The 25,354-nt window shown below is 37.7% G+C and overlaps 1 protein-coding gene across 1 annotated transcript in view; it reads right to left on the bottom strand.

Moving 5' to 3' along the window:
- LOC111140058 (WD repeat domain 72) overlaps window positions 1-25,354 on the bottom strand; it is a 206,877-nt gene that overhangs the window by 56,906 nt on the left and 124,617 nt on the right. Inside the window, exon 17 of the mRNA XM_022492443.1 lies at window positions 21,875-22,076. Coding sequence (XP_022348151.1) covers window positions 21,875-22,076 — 202 coding nt within the window. The remainder of the gene's footprint in view (window positions 1-21,874; window positions 22,077-25,354) is intronic.

Raw genomic sequence — 25,354 nt, forward strand, 5'->3', positions numbered from 1 at the left:
GCTGGGGTCAAGTCGATCAGTGCATGCCTCCCCACAGCTCCCAAGATAATCACACTGGAAAGGAATCCCCATTGTTAGCATCTTTCACAGATTCCTTGAGCTATCAGTAAGACGAACATTTTACAATGAAATTATAAGGATATTCAGAGAAGAGAAGTGAGGTATAAGGCCTCTAGTTCCTCACTCTGGTGGGTTCACGGCAGCCATTCCCATTGCCCTAAGCGAAGGACACACTTGAACTACTCCCTGTCTCATTCCTTTTTGTATATGTAACAACTTCGGCAGTGCCTATTACTTACTGGGTAAAATTTAGATATCCATTAAATGATGACTCCTTTCTTCTTCCCTTCCTCCCCGCCTTACAAATTCATACACACTGAACTTCTCAAGCTGAAGCTACCTCTTCATAGTATTGAGCAAGTCAAAAACTCAATTCCTAGAAGAACCTGGTGAAAACTGAATATAAGGGGTTTGGTGGGTACTGAGATGACTAATGAGCACACAGTCACTCAGAAAAGGTTGTCGCTCCTAACCCTCTGCTTCTCATCTCCAGCCCATCATCATTACACTAAAATGACAACTCGTTGTGGCCCTTCTTGCTATTTTTCAAGAGAAGCCAGAAATCCAGAATATTTGGATAGTATTATAAATTATTATAATATTATTTATAATAATATTATTATAAATCTCCTGGTTTGTAAATGTTGGCAATTAAGTTCTTTTTCCATCTTCCCCCATGAAGTACTGTATAATTAAACAGACTATACATACAGGGGAGCAGTTGGAACTTGTGCTCCAGATCTCTAAGACTTGGCAGTTTCTAGAAATTATAACTATGTATCTGAGCATGAAAGATCCACTGTTCTTTCCAAAAGACTAGGATGCTACTTGTAAGCACCCAGGCCATTCATGGCTGGGTTCCAATGTGCTGTCTTTTCTTATGTAAGGACTTTGGTCAGTACCTGACTCACAAAATTATGGCTCTCATTTTAATCAGCAAGGAAGAATTTCTTCACTATAAAATCTTATTAAGGGAATTTGATTGCAAATTGAATGTAGTCCAGCACCTCTCCAAAGCTCATTTAAGATATTTGATATTTGAGAGAAAAAGCCTAAAACGGGCATGTTAACTATCCATTGACCTATCCTATTCCAAATTCTATCCCTGCACTCTCAGACCATCAGAATATAATGTCTTAGACTACATTATCTCAGTCAATCAATGATATGGCTTCTGAGCTATGACTCAATATCATGTTCTTTGATTTTATAGACGGCTAATATAACAAATTACCATATTAAAAGTGTCTTTTCAGAACTTTTGGAAAACTGGTTGGAGGTATAGTCTACCCTGTGATGGAATACTGCTTTATATTGGAATTCATGTGATAAATTCCAGGAAAAATAGTTCCAGGAAAGGATGTTTATCCTCACATTTGCATTTGTATATGATGTCTTAGTAGGAAATAATTTCTTTTCTTTAGTTGCCAGTACAAACTTCAAAGACTACATTAAATGAAAATAAGAATCCTGGGTTTGTTTCTGAATTTTTGAAGTCCTTACTGACCCCTTTATTTTTCCATTAATGTTAACATTGGCTTTAGGTTTTAGGATAATCCAGTTGTAATAGTTTGCCTTATTTGAGTGATTTGATTCTGGGTGGCTGACATTTTTTGAAAAACGTATCTACTAAATTTTACATAATATTACTGCTTTTTTTCTTAATTTATGAATACAATTTTCTAAAAATAAAAATATTCCACCTCTATCATAGATTTTAGTGGCATCTGCTTCCAAAGTATATGAAATTTGGGCCTGAATTTTTGAATTTGGGCCCGAATATACACCTAGATGTATATTATTTGTGGTTTTAAATGCATTTTGTAATTCTAGAATTCCTGGAAGTTTCCCGTTTGCTTATCATATATTTCTGAGGGTCTGTTGGATGCCTTGCACTGACCTAAGCATTGAAAACATAATGGTGAGCAGGTCATACACATTCCTTTCCCATTACGGAGTTCACCGTCTCACGCGGAGCAGATGAGAAATCAGGCAATGACAGTTACAGGCCAGTCAGTGTGGTGACAGAAGTACAGGGCAGGCCACCTATCCTATTTTGGGGAAAGAGAAAGGCCATCACAGAGAATATAATGTTCCATTTGAAACATGAAGGTCTCAGGCAAAGGTCGGGGGACAGGTTTTCAGGCAGGGGCTGTAGGCTCCATGCAGCTGTCTTTTTCATTGTATCCTCAAAACCTTGCTCACTGCTTGGCTCATGAGAGGCACTCAGAACCTTTTAAATAAATAAATGAGTGATGGAATAGCATGTGCGAAGGATGAGAGCCAAGTGGGGACAGGGCCTTTAGAGAAACTGAAAGGGTTCGGTGTGGCTAAATTGTAGAGTTCCAGGTGGGTGGGAGTATACAAGGTGGGACTAGAGAGATAGACAGCAGCCAGGTAAAAATGATCCTTGGGAATCATTTTAATATAATGCACTTTATTCTAGAGAAAAGGGAAGCCATGTGCGCTTAAAGAATTTTTTTTGGAAACTAAAATTTTAAAAATAATTAAATAAATCTTTTTCCTCTTCTTCATAAGAACTTGACCTTTGGTTAACTCTAGCTGGATTCCCTTGGCAACCTGAGAAAGGCAGAATGTTAACTACATCAAGGTGACATTACTAATGGTAAAAATGTACCCTCATTGGTAAATTGTATCTGGACCACAAGGAAATAATACACAAACCACAGAAATGTTCGTCATCATAGCCTGAGGCTTTCTTGTGAGTGGACCTGGCAAGCCATGCCTAAGGAATCGTTGCCAGAGTTATAAGGCTGTTCTGCAGGGTGACTCCCATAGCTGAGCCACTGGACAGCCCTAAGGACCCTGGATGAGAAAGGCTCACTGCTGCCCTACAGACAGCTGTGGTTCCCGGTCTTTGTCCTTCTCAGTAGACAGGATGAGGTTTAGTATGTGGTCCTGTCGTGAGTCTGAATGTCTGGTTGAGCCTAAAGAAGAAGAAGGTTACTGCACCACTGGAGGGTGATAGAAATGTCAATATAAACAGATTTGTGTTCATAGGATCACTTTAGCTATTGGAAGCAATTGCCTCTAGGACAGGTTACTCTAAGAATACATTAACCAAAATCAGTAACAGTCTTGCTGGAGTAAGATGGAAGCTTACAAGAAAGGGTGAAAGAGAAAAGCACGCTCCTTCCAAGTTTCATCCAGACCTTGAGGCTCTAAAGCCCATCAACTGGGACTTACAGGAATGCAAAGTGGTTTCCTTATCTTTTTGTGTGTGGCTCCTCTGCCACTTACTGGAGAATCATCGAATACGACTGGCAAATAAGAATAAGAGGGGAAAAGAAAATACTAAATGGCACCATTTTTTAAAAAATCAGCAAATAGTACAAAGAGTTAGGTTTGAATACTGTCTCACTCCTTACCTAGCTATAATATGATCTTAAGTAAGTCACTGGGACTCTCTAAATTTCAGGTTTCTGGGCAGAAAAACAAAGGGTTTAGATTCAGTGACCTACAAAGGATCTTGATTTGAAGGTCCTGGGAGTCTCAGTATTTGAGTACCACTCGTATACCGTGTACTGTACCAATCTCTAGCCCACCTCCTTCCCCCAATAAAGACATTCAAAATCAATACCAAATACCTGTAACGGAAAGATCAAGAAGTAGGGGCCAACAGCTGGAGACGGTCCTTAGTCCAAGATGGAAGTGAAGACTATTATTTTCTACACCCAAATTTCACCCTGTGTAGCATAAGGATTGCATCTGTAACTGAAGAACTTTATTATGTGCTTTAGATTCCTCAAGGGGTGGGGGGTGTGGTAGCTTCTGACAGGCCAATCTAAGCCAAGATTGCCCAAGCTAGCTGCCCAATGTCCCGAGTACTTACTGCAACATTTGTCTGTCGTAAACCCTCAGTGACTGCCGAGGACTGATAGAACGAATAGGAATCGTTAATAACTTCGTACTACTGTGCTCTTCAACCATCTTGAAGAGAGACATAAAAACCCCATAAAATTAAAGACTGACATCTAAAACGAAGTGATACAAAGTGAAAATAATTAATTTTACAAAGCAGGTCTCCAAAGGATCTAATCACTCCCATATCTGAAGGGGACACTAAAACGTACTGACATGGTTATGTGACACTAAAAATGCAAGGGAAACCTTTGTTTTTACAAAAAGTTTCAAATTAGGAATTTTAGTGCAAAGCATTGCGAGTTCTTCTAGGAAATCTCATCATGATCTCAGTGTAATAGCCATTTGTAAAAGAGCCCCGAACTGAGTCCCTGCCAGGGAGCATTATTGGAAAATGGCCGCGCCGACGACTTCCTGGAATTCGTCTCTGTGCAAGTCAGCAGCTTGCTTGGCACCAGCGGGGCACTACACCGCGGCACAGGGAAGCATATGGGTGCCCTCTGAGGTGACACGGATTGTGATTTATACCTTGAGTCTTGAAACAAGGCAGCTAGACAGCAGCGCCAGCTAGACGAATCACAAGATCAGCCTTCTTTCTCTTACTAAAACATACAACTAAAAGTGGCCATTAAAAAAGAACAGAACGAGGGTCATGAGGCAGGTGTCTGCTGCATTGCCACGACTGACTGAACGGACCAGGCACAGGGTGTGAAGAAAGGACCACAGCCTCTCCTCTGGACCCAGACCAGCGGCTTCCAACCTGCATTCCATGGAACCTCAGCATTTCTCTGAGGGAATTACATCATCATCTGCTTCAAACTGTCTTTTTAAAATACTCTAAAGTACTCTAGCTATTGGGAAAGAACTGGGAATTTAAAAAGCAAATTTTTATACTAATTTTCAATAAACTTGGAAACTATAAACACATTGATTTATGCGCCAAGTAACTGTTTCTGCACTGAGCCAAGATTAATCTCTGTACTTATACTTAAATGTATAAATGGATCACTGATTAAGGAGGTTGTGTGTTTTAGTGTTAGTAGTAGAGAGTTTTACTTGTAAAAATACATGAACAAGTGCCGTTGGAGTGCTATTCTGCTTACCAGCGTGAACCATCATTTTTGCACTCCAGCGTATCCAAAGCAATACACTAAATAGCTGGATGGTGAAACGAAATTTTATATGACTGTCATCCAACTGTCTTAATTTCAAATCTCATAATTCATTGAAATATCTTTGAACAAAGTGTTTAACTCTGTAATATATAAATTATTATAAATTACACTAATAAGATACAGTTTGTCTATTTGACTGATAGCTTCATTTTTACAAAAGGTCCAGATGCTTAGGAAGGTTTTAAAACACAAATGTAGACCTTTTCTCTAAGAACAAAAAGAAACTAGTAATGGGTAAAACTCTTTACACATGTTCATACTTTACATATAAGATAGAAGTTATTGATGAAGTTGGCTTTGTTTTTCTAATATTTGGCAAATTTTCAAATATAGACAATTCCATACAAAGATGAAAAGAACCTAATTTACTTTGTAGTGTAGAAACTATTTTGTAGTAACTTTCTGATTAAACAATTATGTATATGGGGAGAACATAAATTTCTTTCTCTAGGATTCAAAAATGGAAAATTTTGCAACTTGTGTTTTAAAAAAGCACTTCATACTAGGAAAAATCTGTGGGGGTTTACTTAACCTTTTCCATTTCTGACTTGATAAATGGAATTAATAATTTTGGATTACCGCTACACATTAAAAGAATAGATTAACAACATTAAACTTTATAATTATGGCTTATAAATTTGGGGAAATGAAGATTGGGCATGGAGAGGACAGGCAAAATGAGACTATATGTAAGACAACTAGGAAGGGAAACCTGCCAATTGTAATAAATAAGATGACTTACAATGCCTTCACCCTCTTCATATAGTTCTAACTGGAGCATCTCAGTGTTTTATACCATTAGTCACTACTTAGTTCCATTTTTACATTTTTTCCCAGTACCATTTATACTTATGATTTATACCTACAGAGTAACTACAGAAGCCGTACATCCCTTACATACAGATTCCAGAAGAAGACAGAACTCAGCTAAGTAAACTTGTAAATCCCATTCTGAATGGTATCATTAGACACTTGGTTTTCCAGTAAAGCAGACTCTTGTAGCTTCACTTTTCACGTATGGACTTTGTCCAGGGTGGTGCTGTTTTCTTAAGTATATCATGGTGGAATCTTATCCTTTATAATGTTTTGGAGAAAGCCAAGGGTGGCGCCTGCACAATTTGATTTGGTGTAAAAATACACACCAAATCTGATTTCTGTTACATTAAGGCGTTCTCTGACAAAACACACAGAACAAGAAATGAAGTGAATTGTGTTTTAGAAATATCTTGCAAGCTTGTTTCCCCGAATACCTGACCACTAATTTTAAAAAATGAATCAAAACCCACTTTAATTGAATATTTAATAGATGATTTAATGGTCAAGTTAAGATACATCTTAAATGCTAAATATAAAAATGATTTGTGTTTGCTTACTGGAAATATTTGTAATACAAGCGAACATATGTAATAAACTAATATTTAAAGCAAATTTACTATGGGAGAAATGAAATGACTATCTCCAATTTATATACATACTACATTCATCAACCTATATTTTTGAATAATAGTTGGCTTTTATAATATGAATATCATAACAGTGGATTACCATTAACAGTAGAAATTATTTAACTCACTTCTAAAATTTGTGTAATACATTTTCCTTTAAAATGAGCCATTGGAGGGGCGCTTGAGTGGCTCAGTGGGTTAAGGCCTCTGTCTCCGGCTCAGGTCATGGTCCCAGGGTCCTGGGATCGAGCCCTGCATCAGGCTCTCTGCTCAGTGGAGAGCCTGCTTCCCCCTTTCTCTCTGCCTGCCTCTCTGCCTACTTGTGATCTCTGTCTGTCAAATAAATAAATAAAATCTTAAAAAAAAAAAGTTGCCTTAAAAAAATAATAATAAAATAAAATGAGCCATTGGAAATATACAAATGGTAATATCCTCCCAGGGAAAGGCTTGAATTAAGCTAAAGGGAAACATATCAATTTCCATAAATAAATGATCCTACTCTTCCATGAATTCCATCCTCTACGTGATGCCCCATGATGTAGTATTATTTATAGGAAAGAATATAGGACTTGCAAATAGGAGCATGTGATCTGGTCTAAGGCCATTTTCTAATGAGTCATAACAACATAGCAAAAGTACTTAAGTCTGTCACACCCTGATTTTCCACTCATTGAAATGGGCAAAGTTTCCCTTCATTTGATAACTGCAAAGAGAATTAAAAATACATGCCAAAGCCCTTTGAAAAAAAGTAAAGTACTAGAAAAGTACTTTTTTTTCAAGTACTAGAAAAGTCATGCTAATCATTTGGAAAATAATCCACTTAATTTTTTTGTTTGTTTCTGAAAATAATGTTCAAATAGATACTCTGGGGGTTCTGAGATGGCCATTTACTCAGAGTACATGTAAATAGACTTCAGCTAATTTGGGGAGCTTGAACTCTGTGATCCCCAAGAAAATTCTAGAAGCTCCTTTGCATCTTTCAGAACTACACAGACACGGGGCGCCTGGGTGGCTCAGTGGGTTAAAGCCTCTGCCTTCGGCTCAGGTCATGATCTCAGGGTCCTGGGATCAAGCCCAGCTTCAGGCTCTCTGCTCAGCGGGGAGCCTGCTTCCTCCTTTCTCTCTGTGGCTGCCTCTCTGCTTACTTGTGATCTCTGTCTGTCAAATAAATAAATAAAATCTTTAAAAAAAAAATTACAGACACATTATGGTATTTGAGTACTACTATTATTTGGAGATTCTTCTGACATCTTTACTATAGAAAAAAGGATGACTAAAAACTTTCCCTTACAGTATTACCAGAACAGACAGATGTTAACAGGCATGTTACTGATTGATACAGGTGAGGAGGCAAGGCTGTACCATGTTACAGGTATTTTGCTATTACCTTCTGAAACACTGTTTCATACCGCAGGGGATGTCATGTAAGAAATAAATGATACTTCCCAATCTCAGCAGTTTGAAAGAAACATAAATCAATGGCGTAAGAGAAGCAGGTGATGTAATGACTCGACTTAAGTAGATGGCTTGAAGAGATGGATCACGACGCTTAACCTTTGGAATTATTCATTGGATATTAATATAAACACATGGAAAAGCACATTTCAAAGTTACCTTGCTTTGCTAAAATTCTATTCATTAAATCAGGAGTTTTTAAATGGTAAAGAGAAATAATATATCCTATTCCTGGAAACTGTCTAATAGCAAACACTTAATAAGCCTGGTCTAACTTAATGTTTCAGTTAAGGATGTTTGTAGAAAAGGAGGTCAATAATGTCTACATAAATCCACATACAAAAAAGAAAAAAAATGGATGGTGAAACCCAAACTTGTCAATAAATGGTAATGATACAAATACATCTAAAGGAGATGAGAAATTGGACCAAATATTAATACATACAAGTTGAGAAAAAATTAAGAACCATCCAAGGAGGGTAGAGATTATGATAATGGTCATATATAAAGGAAGATAAATAAATTCAAATGAGCAACAAAAACCATAGCAGCTCAGGAGGTGTTACTAATGTGATCTCAACTCTGACAGGTCCTGATTGACATTTGGTGTTTAGTCTAAAAGCAGGGAGGCAAAATTTCTCTATGTAATATCAACACACCTTCCTTCTCCATGTGAGAAATGAACCACTACTCTTCCATCTAAATATCCTAGGTTCATAAAGAGGCAATTAAAAAAAAAAACCCTAAGAAAAGTAAGTTCTGCTTTACAAATAAAATACTAACCGGGTACTTTGTCAAAACTTGGACACAAGGGTTTCTTTCTCTCTGTTTTATTCACTCTCTACTTTGTGCTAAAATGTCTCACTTCTCCTCTTAAAATAATTCTTAATGGTTCCCTTTATCTTCCAGGAAAAAATGCCCTGACCAGAACCTTTACATTCTAGGTGCATCCAGATTAGAGCATCCTCACTTCCTCTATCTTGCCCACACCAAATTCATCTCCATTTCCCGACCAGGCCACAAGAATCACTCTGTATCTGTCCTCACATTAATCCTCTTGCCCGAAATACCCTTCTCGCACCAAGCTCTTTCTCATTGGTATTACTTGCATCTTTCCAGAAGCAGATGTTAAGATGGAGTTAGAAGAGCAAAAGGTTTACTGGAGATTAACACTTGTGAAAGGAAGAAAAGAAAAAAAAGAAAAGCAAAAGCACAATTGGGTAAGAACCTCTCTACTCACGATGCAGATCTAAGAAAGTGTCTCTTAGCCCAGTGGAAACTCCAGAGCAAAGAATGGCTGCTAGAGGAGGTCTGTATGGACTAAACAAGCTAGGCCCTTGTACCCACCACCACCTTGCTTCTTGTCCCAAGAAGAGTATGATCTCTGTTCTGATTTGGGGATAGGCCCTGGAGTTGCCAACAGCTGGAAGCTGTCAGCTAGCCACACTCCTCACAGCTGGGCAAGTAGACCTTTTTAGGAGAGTGATGTAAGCAGTGCATCTCCCCATGTCTGCCGCAATGCTGTTCTCCAAAGCGCACGTGAATGTCGACTCCTGTGCAAAACCTACAAAAAATCATCCTCAGGTGACTCTCATTGACATCTCATGCTCAGATTCCTAATAGGTAGCTTGGGAAACACAGCACCGATCATACAACATATTCAAAAGAGGCAGAATGAATTGACCAGCGGAAGGATGGACCTACCAGTGGGATGATTGATGGATCCAATTGGTTATTCCCTACTCTGGTGCAGAGACACCAAGGGAAATATCTTGCATATGTCAAGAGATATTATGAACACCTCAAAATGTAATTTCAATATACTTTAAGTACTAATTGTATGGGGAAGATACATCAAAAATTAATATGTCCTAAGCCAAGGTTTTAGAATTATATTCCTACTCATTTAAATGAACCTATGTATCTCCTTTTAACCATTATTCTCATTTCCAGTTTTCACAATTTACAGTTTGGGGAAAGAATTCATTTACTTCTTTTTTTTTTTTCCCTCCTAATTTTTAAGTAATCTCTATACCCAACATGTGGTCCAAATTTACAACCTCAAGATCAAGAGTCACATGCTCCATCAACTGAGCCAGCCAGGTTCCCCTAGTTTACCTAATTTTTAAATTCTGAGATAAACTGTGTTTATCTTGTATTGTGAAATAATTTCAATGGAAATTTTCGGATTTTTCTTTGATGACTTCTTTGGAGAATGCTTAGTAGCTCAGTAACACACATTCTTCATTTAGTCAGTCAACAAATTGACTCTATGCCAGGCCCAGAGCCAAGCTTGGAGGACACACAGATAAAAGTGAAAGAATTGGACAAGAAGCTTTTTTTTTCTAATGGAGGAGAGAGAACTGCAATCAGATGATTTACTACAGAGACTGAGAAATGCTGTGACTGAAGTATAAACGACATGGATGGAGGAAAGGAAGGAACAAACATGAGGGATCCAAGAAAGGAACATCTTTAAGTAGTTGAGGGTTACTTATTTGGTTTTATCTCTCTGTGCACTTTTATAAGAGGGGAAGGACAGAAACAAGAAAAGCATCAGAATGTCTAAGAATCCCTTTCCAGAAGGCAGTGGATCTCAGCAGGGTTGGTACTGCCCCCTAGGGGAAGGCTTTGGAAATTGTTGAGTCAAGGAACATCTGGTTTCCTGCTGACTGCGAAGATACTGGCATTTAGTGGGAAGAGCCAGAAATGCCAGAAGTCTTGCCGTGCTCAGGACAGTCCTTCACCATGAAAAATTATCCCGACATTTCGCATGGTTTCCACATATTCCACTAGACATTCATGAAACTAAAGCCCTGTTTATAATTTCTTGAGCCCAGAATCTTAACTTTATTTTACACATAGAGATCTTCAAAGTTTTTAATACACCCTAAATTTTCTAGGATGGCCACTAACCCTGTATATCAAGAAATGGACAAATCTGGCTGCTGTTGTTGTCGATATCTTTGCCATGAAAATCCATTCAGATCCCCATGTCACTGACAACACTACCACACATATGTTCCTGAGTAGGACCGGTGTTCCTGCATAGACATGAAAAATCCATGTTCACCTATAATAGGTAAAAGAGGGGGGAAAAAAGGTAACAACTCTTCTTTCATTTCTTGTAGCTTATCCTCACGGGTTGAAAACGAAGTACTCTGACTTGTTGTTGTTGCCTTCAAACATCTGTCAGCATTAGTTTTTCCAGGAGCTTTCTAGACAGATAAATTATTCCTTAACTAAATAGATAAACTTGAAGAAATGCCTCTGAATTAACACTTTAGAAAAAAAAAATCAGCCCTATAATGATCTTTTTCATTCTCTTCCTACCTACAGACTATTTACATATTATTTAGCATTTCTTCCATTCTACCTAGACTAGTTCTTTAATACTTGTCTGTCACTGTCATTTATCATTCATCTGCTCACTCAGGCAACAAATATTTAATGAGCACCCATCATGCCCCACGTGGTACATTAGCAGCTTGGCGCACAAGATTAGTAAGTTCCAACTTTTGCCCTCAAGGAGTTCAGAGAGGTGGGAAAGAAAGGCAAATAACAAACAACTAGAGTGCCAGATGATACACAATATTTTAGAAGGATATACATGAAGTATAAAAAGGCAGTGTAATTGAACATTTCAGTACCTTCCATTGAACCTTAGACATAATAAGTGCTTAATAAGAGATTTTTAAAATTATTCAAGTTGTTCCAAGACTGAAAATTGGGCAGATACATTGATGAGTTAAAATGGAAAAATAAGTGGGGGAGGAGGGTAGAGAGAGGGTGGTTGGGTTATGGACATTGGGGAGGGTATGTGCTATGGTGAGTGCTGGGAAGTGTGTAAGCCTGACGATTCACAGACCTGTACCTCTGGGGCTAATAATACATTATATGTTAATAAAAAATAAAAAATAAATTTTTAAAAAGTACAGGTCCAGGGGCACCTGGGTGGCTCAGTGGGTTAAGCCTCTGCCTTCAGCCCAGGTCACGATTTCGGGGTCCTGGGATGGAGCCCCACATTGGGCTCTCTGCTCAGCAGGGAGCTTGCTTCCTCCTCTCTCTCTGCCTACATCTCTCTTTATCTCTGTGTGTCAGATAAATTAAAAAAAAAAATCTTTAAAAAAGTACAGGTCCAAAAAAAAAAAAAAAAAAGGAAAAATAAGGCTCCTGCCAGCAAAATGAATGACATTCTGCAGTCAAATGCTCTCCACTGAGCTATACCCCCTAAAGTGAATGACATTCTGATTGAATGGGATATTCCAATAGCATGAAGAGAAGAATGGTTAATTTTTTCTTCAACCACCATTCTAGCAAGATTGCCTTGGCATGTGCCAGATACCACGCTATCTGCTGAGAATACAAGGCTGACTAAATCCCTGTTTTGTTTTGTTTTTATCTCAAAGAACTTAGTAGTACCATTTCCCCCCCCAGAACTAGGGATGTATATCCATATTGGGTGTAATGGGATTGGATTTGATGGAGAAACTCATATAACACCACATCCCAGGCTCAGGGATGGAATCAATAGGGAGGAGGCTGACCCAGCTCAACAGGTTGTCAAAAGGGCTCCCATTAAGCAGCAAAGGGCACTGGCTCCAAGAGAACAAGAGTGAGCCAGAAGTCCCAAGAGAGGCAGGCAAGTCAGAACCCAGGGTGTGAATCCAAATATAGAGGAAATAGTGTTTGAGGCAGTTCCTTAAATCCTCCCATGGAGAAGCTGTAGCAGAATGAGGAACAAGCCAACACGCATCAGGCAAGGCTTGGGGCCCTCTAAAAACATCAGACTGAAATCAGATTATGACAAAATGAGTAGTGGAGAGTCAAGCAATCAACCAGCAGGAAAGAGAAGAGTTCTGGGTGGTTACCAATTATATTCGTTCATGATTCTATTTTTAATTTCTTGTGAGCCACAATTTCAGTGGGTATTCAAGACTATATATGTCCAGCTGCTAAAGAAATGCAATCAGCTGATTTTCCTTGTCTCCTCTTTCTCTTACTAATTAGGAGTTGGCTGAATCTTTAGTACAAGCTATCCCGCGGTCCATCCATTTATCCATCCACTCAATAAACACTTATTACCAGCTACTAGGTAAAGCACCATCCTAGGGAATGGGAGGAAAAAGATAAATAGACCCGACCCCTGTCCTTGAGGGGGTCAGTGTTGGCAGGCCAGTCTGAGCTTGGGAGAACAATAGTACAAAACACATCGATTTCAGCGACAGAATCTAGATCACTTTCTCTTTGTCAATAAATTTAAATGGGTATGCAGACAATAATCAATAAAGTGGTGCCTGCACAACTGTTACCAAGGAAATATTTAACTCAATTCCTTGATGCTACCGTCTGTGTGCAATTGGGCCGGGTTGGCATTCTGATTGCTCATGAGGAAAAAAGACAATGAAATACTCTAGTTCATATGCCAAGATGAAAAGCATCAATCTCAATCTCCGTGAAAGATGAAACTACTTTTGGAAAAAGAAGAGTGAACTCTATCAGTCTTTCTAAGGCAATGCAATCTTGAGGATGATACAGAGAGGGCAGAGGCAGTGGAGCAGTTCACAAGAATTTATACGGGGGAAAGGGAAATGATGAAATTTCTCCATCAATTTTATAGGAAGCTAAAAATAATACAAGACATACAGTCCACCCAAATGACAACTGTATTTTTCGAAAGGGATGTAACGTATTCTAGGTGCTAGATCATTGATTTGCTTATCATAAATAAATTCATCTTCATCTAACATATGAATGCCTTGATATTTACATAAGATTGTCTAAGTATGTAATTCAAATTAATCTGTAAAAATGAAATTCTGTATTTCCTCTTCTCTTCTCCCCTAACTGCCAACTTCTACCCCTTTCAACTTATATGTATATGCCAAATCTCCTTCTCCTTCTTCTTCTTTTTTTTTTTTTTTTAAGATTTTACTTTTAGGTAAAATCTTCACCCCAACATGGGGCTCGAACTCCCAACCATGAGATCAAGAGTCACTGACTGAGCCAGACAGGCTCTTTTTATTTCTAGCATTTACCAGTTGGCATTTATAGTTCCCAGGTGCAAAACCTGTTTTTTAACCACTAAAACTTATATTTATATAAATTTATATTACAAATAAAAGTCTTTAGTATTAAGTACATCTTAGTGGAATAACTTATAGTGACACTCCAAAGGTTAGTAGAACTTAGTTATTTGATATTTTCTGATTAACTTCTTCATGAGAATCTTTTCTCCATTGTTTTGCCAAATATCTGGATCTTTGCTGCCTTGTGACTCCCTGTCACACAGGAAGCACTTGGTAAATATTTGCCAAATTTACAGACAATGAGGGAGAATTGTGGTTAAGTGGGAGGCAAAGCCAACTAGGGATAAAAAACACAAATTCTGAAGCTAGACTGCCTGTTTTTGATTCCTGGTTCTGCTGTTTGTTGGTATGGAGATCTTGGGCAAGGTACTTAACTTCTTCATATCTATTTTCCCATCAGGGAAATGGATATAAGAATACTACCTATCCCCATGGAACTGTTGTCTTGGTCAAATAATTTGAGGTATGTGAAGCTCTTAGAACATACTAAGCCTTAGAAAAATAAGTCAGTCGGAGAAAGACAACTATCATATGATCTCCCTGAAATGAGGAAGTGGAGATGCAAGGTGGGGGGTTTAGGGGATAGTAAAAGAATAAATGAAACAAGATGAGATCGGGAGGGAGACAAACCATAAGAGACTCTTAATCTCACAAAACAGACTGAGGGCTGCCGGCGGGGAGAGGGTAGGGAGAGGGTGGTGGGGTTATGGACATTGGGGAGAGTATGTGCTATGGTGAGTGCTGTGAAGTGTGTAAACCTGGTGATTCACAGACCTGTATCCCTGGGGCTAATAATACATTATATGTTAACTAAAAAATTAAAAAAAAAAAAAAAGAACATACTAAGCTTGAGGAGCCTGGGTGGCTGGCTCAGTCAGTTAAGTGTCTAACTTCCGCTCAGGTCATGATCCCTGCTTGGCAGGAGTCTGCCTGCCCCTCTGCCCCAACCCCTTCTCATGCACTCATGCTCTCTCTCTCTCTCTCTCTCAAAAAAAAAAAAATAAAATAAAATCTTTAATGAAAAAAACATACTAAGCCATATCAGTTTAACTGTTTTCTTGTCATTATTATTGTCCTTACTCTGGAAGGCTGAGGCTTAGGAAAGGAAGGCATTGGAGCAATGAGATTCAAAGAGGACATAGATGTTTTCTAGAGAAGAAATTAAGGGCCTATGGGTTTCTGTCTAATGTCCAGTTAACTCATTCATACATGTATTTATCAGATGATTCTTGGGAGGAAGAAAAAGCATAAGTGGCTTTAGTACTCCTAGTAAAGAGTTACCTTTTCCCACTCCAACTTTTTGCTTGGCTAAATCATATCCATCTTTCAGGTCTTGGATTAGGCATGTTTTTTTCTAAGAAGACTTTATGACCTCAAAGACTGGCTCAGGTGCCTCTTTGATGTGCTCCTGCAGCCTCTTCTGTGGCATCTGACACATGTCATGGTTTCCCCGATGCTAGTTTGGAGATTTCCAATTCATTCCCTGTGGCACCCCTAACTCTTGGACTAGTACATAAAGGCAGAGGAGTAGTATAGAGGAGAGATGCATATATTTATTCAAAGTCTTGGAGAAAGCACAGTGTGCATGGACAATATCAAGTTACCCACCCTGAATAACCGAAAGCTTATCACATCTGTCCTTAGGCCTAGCTTAATCCACCCAAGGGCTATGGTTGGGATACTTTCTTGCAGAAAATAACAGGAAGGTTCTCTGAAACATGTATTTTATTAGTATACCAACATGAGGCCCATTATAAAATATGTAGAAAAATAGAAATTTCTAAAAAAAAGTCCTTAATACACACACACGCACACCTCCTAATGTAACCTAAGGTAAGTCTGGCAATGCCACTTACATCTTATTTGCTTAAGCTTGCATTGCCAGTATTATCTTCAATCCATGGTTTCTTGGCAAAAAATTCTAGTCCATTTTCTGAGGGTTAGCTAAAATTAGAAAGGAAAATCTGTAGGTCATCTAGGCAGGGACACTTAAAACTGAACATGGCAGGGACAGCCTTCTGTAAAATGGGTTTTCCACTCTTCCTTTGGCATTCCTGGAATATCATCGTGAGTGACATTGCACTACCCGACATAGGAATCAAGTCAGGGTACCAGGGTTGACCCATGTATCAAATATCTTTTGTTTGAAAAAACAGAAGTATAGATTTTCATTATCTTATTCATCCATATCTAATCAATCAGCAAATACTGTAAGTGACACCTTCAAAATACATTCAGAATCTGATCACTTCATCCAAAGCACCTTATCTGTCCCAAGCTGCCATCATTTGAGTTAGCATAATGGCCTCCCAACTGATCTCCTTGTGTCTACCCTTGGCCTCTGAACTGTAGGCAACATATCCCATTAAAATATGTGCCCACTGTTTGCACAAATGATTTTCTATCTTGCTCAGAGAGAAGCCCAAGACCTTGCTATGACACTCAAGGCTTTCAATGATGTGTCTCCCACTACTTTCCTGCTTCCACAAAGAGGAATGCATTGGCCTTCTCATTTAACCTGGAGAGCTCACAGAGGGTAGAAGATGCATTTACTATAAATAAATATAATCAAGAAAGTTTCCCTCTGAGGTAGTCAACTGTTTCAAAGCCTTTCCACAACTAGACAATTTCCTTCCGAGAAATTCAACAGGCAATGGAAGCCTGTCCCGATGCAGTCCTTCTGCCAATGGGCACCAGGACCAGAAAACTTTTCTGTTGAGTGGATGTTTATTTCCCTTATTTACCACAAATGCATGGTTTTATTTAAACAAAGAGCACATTTTCATTATTGAATTTTGTAGATAAGTCTTTGAAAACAATGCATATAAAAAAGATTATTTGCAATATCCACATCTGATGCATCATCTTCACAACTACACAGTTTAACGTGAATTTAAATTCAGCCAATAATTCCAAAGTGACAGTTTTATCTACAAAGCCTCCATTTCTATTTCAACCAACTTATTTAATGGAACAATTTAGAGCACTTGTTTAAACTGATCCAAATAACATTCAAAAAAAAAAATAAAGGGAAATAACTTTCAAATGCATTTTAATAACAGAAACCACTGCTGATTTTTAAAGCAATGACTCTTAGCTTCAAATGTGAACGTTAATTCTACAATTTCTTATTAAAGAGATGAAGGAAGAGAGCAATGTAACTGTTATAAAAATCAGCACTCTGCCATAAAATACCAATACACAGATATTAAGACCTCAAATAAAATACATGCTGTGAAATGTAACAGGTGAAAACACTGAAAATAAAAAAGATATAAAATTATAAAGTTCAAACACACATTACACTTCTTCCCTCACTTCACTTGATTTCCTTCCATTGCTTTCTAAATGCATCTCATGTTCAAATAGTTGAAGAAACCTGGTGATTTTCTTTATTATAAGGGCGGAGATGGCAATGATTGAACACTCTGCATTTTCTTTGGTAATAGAAAGTATGATTTATGAGAGGAGAATAAAAATCTAAGAAAACCACTCGATAAATTATTCAATTTTCAGATCATGCTGATTTAGAGCAAATTTCCTCCATGCTGCCACTACGGAAAATGCAGTTTACTGGATTAGAACACAGTGTTTAAGAGAATATCTAGGTTTGCCTCCCTGTTTTTATTAATTTTGTGACTCTAAACAAAGCACGCCAACTCTTTCAAGTCCCACAACATTTATTTTTGAAAAAATGGGACAATGCTATATGTGGGCTAATTGAACATAATAAAAAAATAAAAATAAATAGAAAGCAAAAACAAAACTGTAAAACACTATGACCCATATGCAATAGATAATAATAAATAATAAAAGAAAAAAATAATGGAAACAATGCCTCAAAGTACAAGATAGACACACTAGTGACACTGAAGATAGCTGGCACAAGGATAGACTTTTCAAAAAAATACTGTTTATTGGGGTGCCTGGGTGGCTCAGTGGGTTAAAGCCTCTGCCTTTGGCTTCAGTCGTGATCCCAGGGTCCTGGGATCGAGCCCCACATCGGGCTCTCTGCTTAGCAGGGAGCCTGTTTCCTCCTCTCTCTCTCTCTCTCTCTCTCTGCCTGCCTCTCTGCCTACTTGTGTTCTCTGTCAAGTAAATTAAAAAAAAAAAAATACTGTTTATTTTAATGTGTCTGAGAAAGTATGTCAAAAAGCGTACAGAGGCAATTTCTCAGGATAAGCCTAGGTACCACTATGGGAATCTCTTGTTCAGAAAGTAGATCTTGGGCGCCTGGGTGGCTCAGTGGGTTAAGCCACTGCCTTCAGCTCAGGTCATGATCCCAGAGTCCTGGGATCGAGTCCCGCATTGGGCTCTCTGCTCAGCAGGGAGCTTGCTTCCCTTCCTCTCTCGGCCTGCCTCTCTGCCTACTTGTGATCTCTGTCAAATAAATAAATAAAATCTTTAAAAAAAAAAAAAAAGAAAAGAAAGTAGATCTTTTCAGTGTTCCTCTGAAACTTCATTTCCATAAACATGGACGTTTAAAAAGCTAAAATTGTTTACACAAATGACTCAAATGTTGGGAAGAGAGTCAGGGTTTATGTGAATTATGTGAGAATTAAAGGAAAAAGTGAGAAAACATTCATAAAATATTTAGTATACTGTTGGAGTGTATTAAGAGTGCAATAATTGTTGTTACTATTTTTCCTTATAACCTATTACTGCCATATTACTATAATGCTAATAAACCAAATATACTCCACTCTGGCACTATGGCATTAAAGTGCCACTGGGCTCAGTGAGAAGTCAAAGGTCAAAGGCAGAAGGAAGAGCCAAGGTAGTGAGACCCCCAGAAAGACAAAAGCTGGGAGTCAGAGTGTAAAATCCACGGTCCCTAAGGGCAAGAATGGTGCTGCTTCTCCAGCCAAAAAGAAGGAAAACCACATCCCTAAAGAGGTCATTGCCTATGAGGCCACGGAGGGGCCTAAAGCCAAGGCCTCTGCTCGTCCCAGGGGTGAGTATCCATTATGATACATATCCAATATCCATTATGAGTATCCATACATAATAAAGCCATCATCTGTTACTTTCCAAACGATTTACAAATAAGCTGCATTAAGAAACTAAGATACCAAGGGGCACCTCGGTGGCTCAGTGGGTTAAGCTTCCAACTTTCGATTTTGGGTCAGGTCATGATCTCAGGCTCACTGGGCTTGTGATTCTCTCTCTCCCTTTGCCCCTCCCCCATCCTTACCCTCCCCCCCCAACCTATGTGGCAAGAGCCCACTCGTGGGCTCTCTCTCAAATGAATAAATAAATACAATATTAAAAAAAAAAAGACACTAGGAAATCAAGAAAGAATAAAAGAAATTAGAGGGGAAAAAGGTGGAGGGGTGCTCACAGAGGACAACTGAGCAAGGACCTGAAAATAAAAGAACATAAACCATTTATCGTAAGAATATTTGGCAATAGGTTGCAGTGACACTGGATCTAAGTAAATCTGCCTATAAAGTTTGAGGAATAATCACACCTAGTGAACAGTATCTCTACCATCCCCTTAACTTTTGAATCAGGACATGTGAAATAAATAAAATGGCTTTTTGCTTATTTTTTTTAAATCCAATAAGTAATATAGTACATTCCACTTAATAAAGGTCCAAAACTTTTCCTATAATTTTATTAAGTTTATCTGAATAGTTAAAAAAATAATTTTTGTTTGTTTGGCTTTTTTGCTTTTTTCCAAAAAGAAGGAAAGAAAGACAACGTTAATTTCCAGCATAATATTTCTTGGGAATTTTCCTTTTCAATGCACATTATGTGTTTCCACTTAATTGTAATTGTAGTTAGTATTTTCCTACAGTCAGTATTTCCCATGAAAATATGTGCTCAGCTTTTTGTGAACGCTTCATTTCTTTTAAATAAAATATTCTAAATTGTATCCACTAATATATAAAGTGACTTTAATATTTTTGTATTCTAATTGTTATCACGAATTAACCCTATTTTTTTTAACATTGGCAAAGGACCATTCAGTAATGATCTGAAGATAGTTAATGTCTAACTTAAAAATCCAGATGTCTTTAGTCATAGTAAGACCAAATTCCAGAGTCTATTTCTTATACCCACGAATTATTTGGGAACAGAACAAGGCTCAATCTGGTGAAACTTCAAATAATGGATATGCCATGTGATAGCAAAAGTTATCTCAAAAGTTTCACCTTGATAACCCGCCATGAATTGCTCACCCAGAAAAGAAGGCTATGGGCCAAAGGATAAGGTAGACACACAAGCTTAGGGATAAAGCATATAAATGCCACCTAATGACAGTTAACACATGACGAATGACACTAGCTGTCTTTGGGGAGCTGGAAGAAACATATTAATGACACTACCAGTGCCTCACCGAATGAATCAAGAACCCACATGCACTCTCTGAAAATTAATTTAAAAAGGAATTTTTCTCTTCTTGCTTGAAAGGTATAATACAACTACAATTATGTGATATGATCAAAAAGGAGCTCCTTCAGGCGGTTGAATTTGCCAGATAATTAAAGCTAATTTCTGGACAACAGACAAACAAATGACTTGAAATTGCCATTAAGCTTTATCAAATTGCTTATTGAATTTATCATCTTCAGTGATTGTCTTGGCATTAGGAAATATTCTAACTACTTTGATCTTTGGCCTTCACCGATGAAGCCTTTCCCTGCAACGTATCCTCTCTCACTACATAGTATTGTCCAATAAATGATCTTATAAAAACAGTAAGAAATAAATATAATAGATCTTTAAGAATGACCTCTGTTCTAGGATTTAACATGTTAAATATAGCAACATTTTTCTGAGTCCCAAATAAGAAAAAAGAAAATTTCTTTCTGAGAGCTAAAAGAAATACCTAATAATTTTTCACACCCTGGAACATGTAAATTTGTAACATGTTTCTCTGAGGAAAATATATATTTAATCATAAAGTAACTTGTTCATCAAAAGCTTCCTAGTGAGGCTGAATACCAAATTTGTACTTACTCCTTTTTATTTTTTAAGTCACAGCTAATAGGTTGAAAAATCAGATAATATTTTATAGCAGAAATTGAGATTCACCTGCTAGCCATGAACCATAAACATTATCATTATGAAGTTATAATGATAAAATTTTATTTGTTATAAAATCAAGTGGTCCACCTATAAATCAGTTTAGTTTTAGTTTCTACTACATTTCTTATTTTTAGGAGAGAAAAAAAAAATCCAGCACATGGCTTTTACCAAGGTATCAAGTGGGAACAAATTTAGGATCCATCATTATCAAGATATTCTTAAAATATCTCATTAAGCTATTACTGTTAATCCTGTTTTCATTTTTTTTTTTTTAAGATTTTATTTATTTGACAGAGAGAGAGAGAGTGAGAGAGGAAACACAAGCAGGGGGAGTGAGAGAGGGAGAAGCAGGCTTCTGCAGAGCAGGGAGTCTGACTTGGAGCTCGATCCCGGGACCCTGGGATCATGACCTGAGCCAAAGGCAGATGCTTAACCGACTGAGCCACCCAGGTGCCCCAATCTTGTTTTCATTTTTCACCACTTAATTTAAAAATATTTTTATAAACAATACAGATTTTTGTTCTAGAAAAAATATTCATTGATTATAATAGAACTTAGAAGGTTTATCAGAAACTTGAGAATTAGAAGAAGAAATTGATAGCCGAATATGTCAGAAACAGGGCCCTGGCTCAGTTTTTGCAGAAATGATATATTGTGAACTCATATTCTGAACGCACTCTAAGTAGTAGAAAAAGTTCTGATGAAAGTGCATGTCAATAAATTTTGTACTTACTTTGCAGAGGCCAGGAGTCTATAGTACACTGTAACTCTATCTCCTCCCCCCTGGTCCTTTCTGTCTTCTGCAGGATCTGCCTCATCTCACAGTGAACGTCCTCTGTCATGGACACTGGTTGACTGTTGACTGGTGTTTTACTCAACGTCTTCATATGCTGTTGAATTTCCGCCAAAAGAACAGCTTGTATTGCTTCAGTTACCTATAAAGATTTTTTTTTTTTAGTCATTTTGGCACGGGGGAAGATTACTACAAATGCTTGGAGTCTCCATCAAGTTGAGAGCCTGGAATTTTGACTTAAATAGGTTTCACATAAAGTGTACCACTCCCATCCACTAGAATTGGCATCTGAAACAATTGAAATACAGATACTGAGTACTGGAACCCAGACCAACACACTGTTCTTTTGCTAACACAAGAGATTCTAAAAAGAAAGTTGAAAGGAGTTGTCAATTCTTTCACCTAAGGTACTTTCATTTCCACCAGAAGATAAAGAAAATGAATTTGAAGATATCATACTGTTTCTAAAGACAAGTTTAGCTCCTCAAATAATGTCTAGCTTGAAAGTACTATTTAGCTAAAAACACTTGATTTAAACTCAGGTTTAATACAGAAAGCTGAAGACAAGACTTTAACAATAAATCTCACTAAATTGTGTGTATGTCGGGGCACCTGGGGGGCTCAATGGGTTAAAGCCTCTGCCTTTGGCTCCCGGTCATGATCCCAGCATCTTGGGATTGAGCACCACATCAGACTCTCTGCTCTGTGGGGAGCCTGTTCCTACTCCCCTCCCCCCTCTCTCCTACTTGTGATCTCTGTCTGTCAAATAAAGAAATAAAATATATATTTAAAAAAATAAATTGTGTGTATGTGTACATGGTTTTACACAATTTAAAAATATTGCAAAGCTTGACTTCCAATTATTGTACATATTCAGTCAAGGATCTGTGATTGGGTCGAGAGGGAAGGGAATGCTTGTCATAGACATCTAATCCAATATCTTCATTTTTTTAAATGAAGAAGCTGGGACAGGACATCCCATAGATATGATGAACAGGCCTTCCGACTGCTGATTCTATGTCCTTTGCAGTATATGTCCTCCCAAGTTTCTATATCCTCATCCCTTAGTAAAATCAGTGACAATGTACCTTAGTCTCTTCCTAGCTTGTTGACATATTTGTCACTAATATTATAAGAGTAAATAATATGAGTATCATCAAAAAAATAAGAGGAAGCAGAAATAACTGAATAAAACATATTAACCATAATGAGTAGGAGACTCAGTCACAAAACTTAAAAGCGAATACCGAATGGCATTCACTCAATTAGAAACAAACTCAAACCCACACTTTGTGCTCAGTGTGAAATCAATAATCAGCACGGCTCCAATCCACAGGCAGATGGTACATCTTATAAGCATGTAATAATGCTATCACAATATCTGGTATACAGTGGGTACTAAATAAATGCTAATGGAATTGAAATAGATTCTGTACTTAAAAAATGTAAAGTGTACAAAGAATTTATTGATAATTTCTGACTATCAATACTTTAATCTCTTTAGTATATAAATACAGTAGATAAATTTTGCGATAGTTAGTAGGGATAGAATTTTCCCCAACAAAATATAAAATTTTTAGACAATATATTATATAACTTTTTGAATTTAATAATGAGCTAGAATTGAAAGCACTGCAGCTGTAAAGCTGTCTCCCAAATGCATAGAAATAATTTTCTTTGAAAAGACAGATGTGCAAAGCATTACACTCTTATGAGGAAATGTGCAGAGATTTAAGTGAAGATTTACAAATCCATTGGCTGGAAAGAGACGGCCACAAATCTGGGTCATATACTTATTACTAGAAGTATTACTATGCCATAGGCAAGCTAAAAACTTTAATGGTTTTCTACTAAAACCTTGACATAGCAAAGTTCTATAAAATAGCACAGAGCGTTACGAAGACTCACGAGAGCCCCTGTGGACTGCTTGTGGTTCCAATGTCCAGAGTTTCCAAAAGAAAAGTATTTTCTCAACACTTGGTCCACACTGACTTTTCACATCTTTGCAGCATCTCCTGGGAAAGCAAACCTTGTCCCTGGAGGCCTGGATGTCATGATTTCACCCACTGATGTTAGATTGTAAAATCCAGGGAATTTTAATGAAGCTTCAGAAACACGCAAATTAGCAACCCCCAAACCTTACTGTTGCTTTTTCAGCATTTATTTCTCTGTGGGACATATTACATGCATTAGAGGCAAAAGAGGCAATCTCCAGACAAACTCATTCATCTGCAAAATTAACACATTCTTATCCCCACCCCCTTCACTTTGTGAGGTAGGATTTTGCTAGTTGACAGAAACATTCCATTACCACCTAAAATACATTAAGAAGTAGATTCAGCTTAACATGATTTGACTAACTGCTTAAATGAACAGCTTTATAAGGAATTTGAGGATTGGTTAATGAAGCATTTAAATGCAAGAGGCTCTGTTGCTCCCAGAGGACCCAGGAATTTTCATTCCCATTTTACAAGTGAGGAAAAGAATCAACAAGCTACACCTATCTTCCAGAGTTATTCATCCAGTTAGCGGCAGAGATGAGAGGAGAACTTTGATGCTTGGACTTCCTACAAAGTGAGTAATAAATGCTCTGGTCACATTTGTCGTCCTGCCAGACTTTTACACAAGGTCATAGAATCGTAGAACCTTAAAGGTCCATTAGTCCAAACATGTCCAAATCACATTAAAATTTATTTGAAGGCCAAATGAACAATTGCAAAAGACCTTTAGTTAGAGCAATTCAGGATAAATTTTCTGTTGAATTCTTTTCCTTTAGGATTTTTTTCCCCTTGGTGAGGAATTAGGCTACTGGGGGGAAAAAAATCTTGCCTTTAATAGAGACTCTTAGGATGTTTGCTAACACGGTGGTAAACATAAAAATGTACTAATGTTTATTTGATTGTCCCAGAGGCTTTTGCATAGCTAGTCATTCATTTGTTAAATATTTATTGACAGGCTGCCATGATTACTACTTTTCTGGGCATTGGTGATTGAGGGGTGAGTGAGACGGACTGAGTCCCTGCTCTCAGCAAGCTTCAATGACAGCAAAAAGACAGAAGATAAGCAAGCAAAAAAGCAAATGCTATCATTTCCATTAAAAGCAACTGCAACAAAGAAAATAAAACTGGGTAATGCCATAGTGACTGGAGGCATGGAGTAGTGACAACATGAGGTGGGTAATCAGGGAAGACTTCTTGGAGGAGTTGACTTTTGAGGTAAAACTCAAACAATGAATGGAAAAATTAGAATTCCAGCCCAAGAGAGCAGTAAGGCCCTGAGGTGGAAATGAGCACTGTGTATTTTGGAAATAAAAAGGTCAGTGTGGCTAGTTAGAGCAGGGGGGAGAATGATGAATAAAGAGGTTAGGCTAGTGGCAAACCACGTAGAAACTCAAAGGCCATGGTAATATGTTTCAATAAC

The sequence above is a fragment of the Enhydra lutris genome, unplaced genomic scaffold (assembly GCF_002288905.1).
Source record: "Enhydra lutris kenyoni isolate GAN:26980312 unplaced genomic scaffold, ASM228890v2 scaffoldscaffold4, whole genome shotgun sequence".
Classification (NCBI taxonomy): Eukaryota; Metazoa; Chordata; class Mammalia; order Carnivora; family Mustelidae; genus Enhydra; species Enhydra lutris.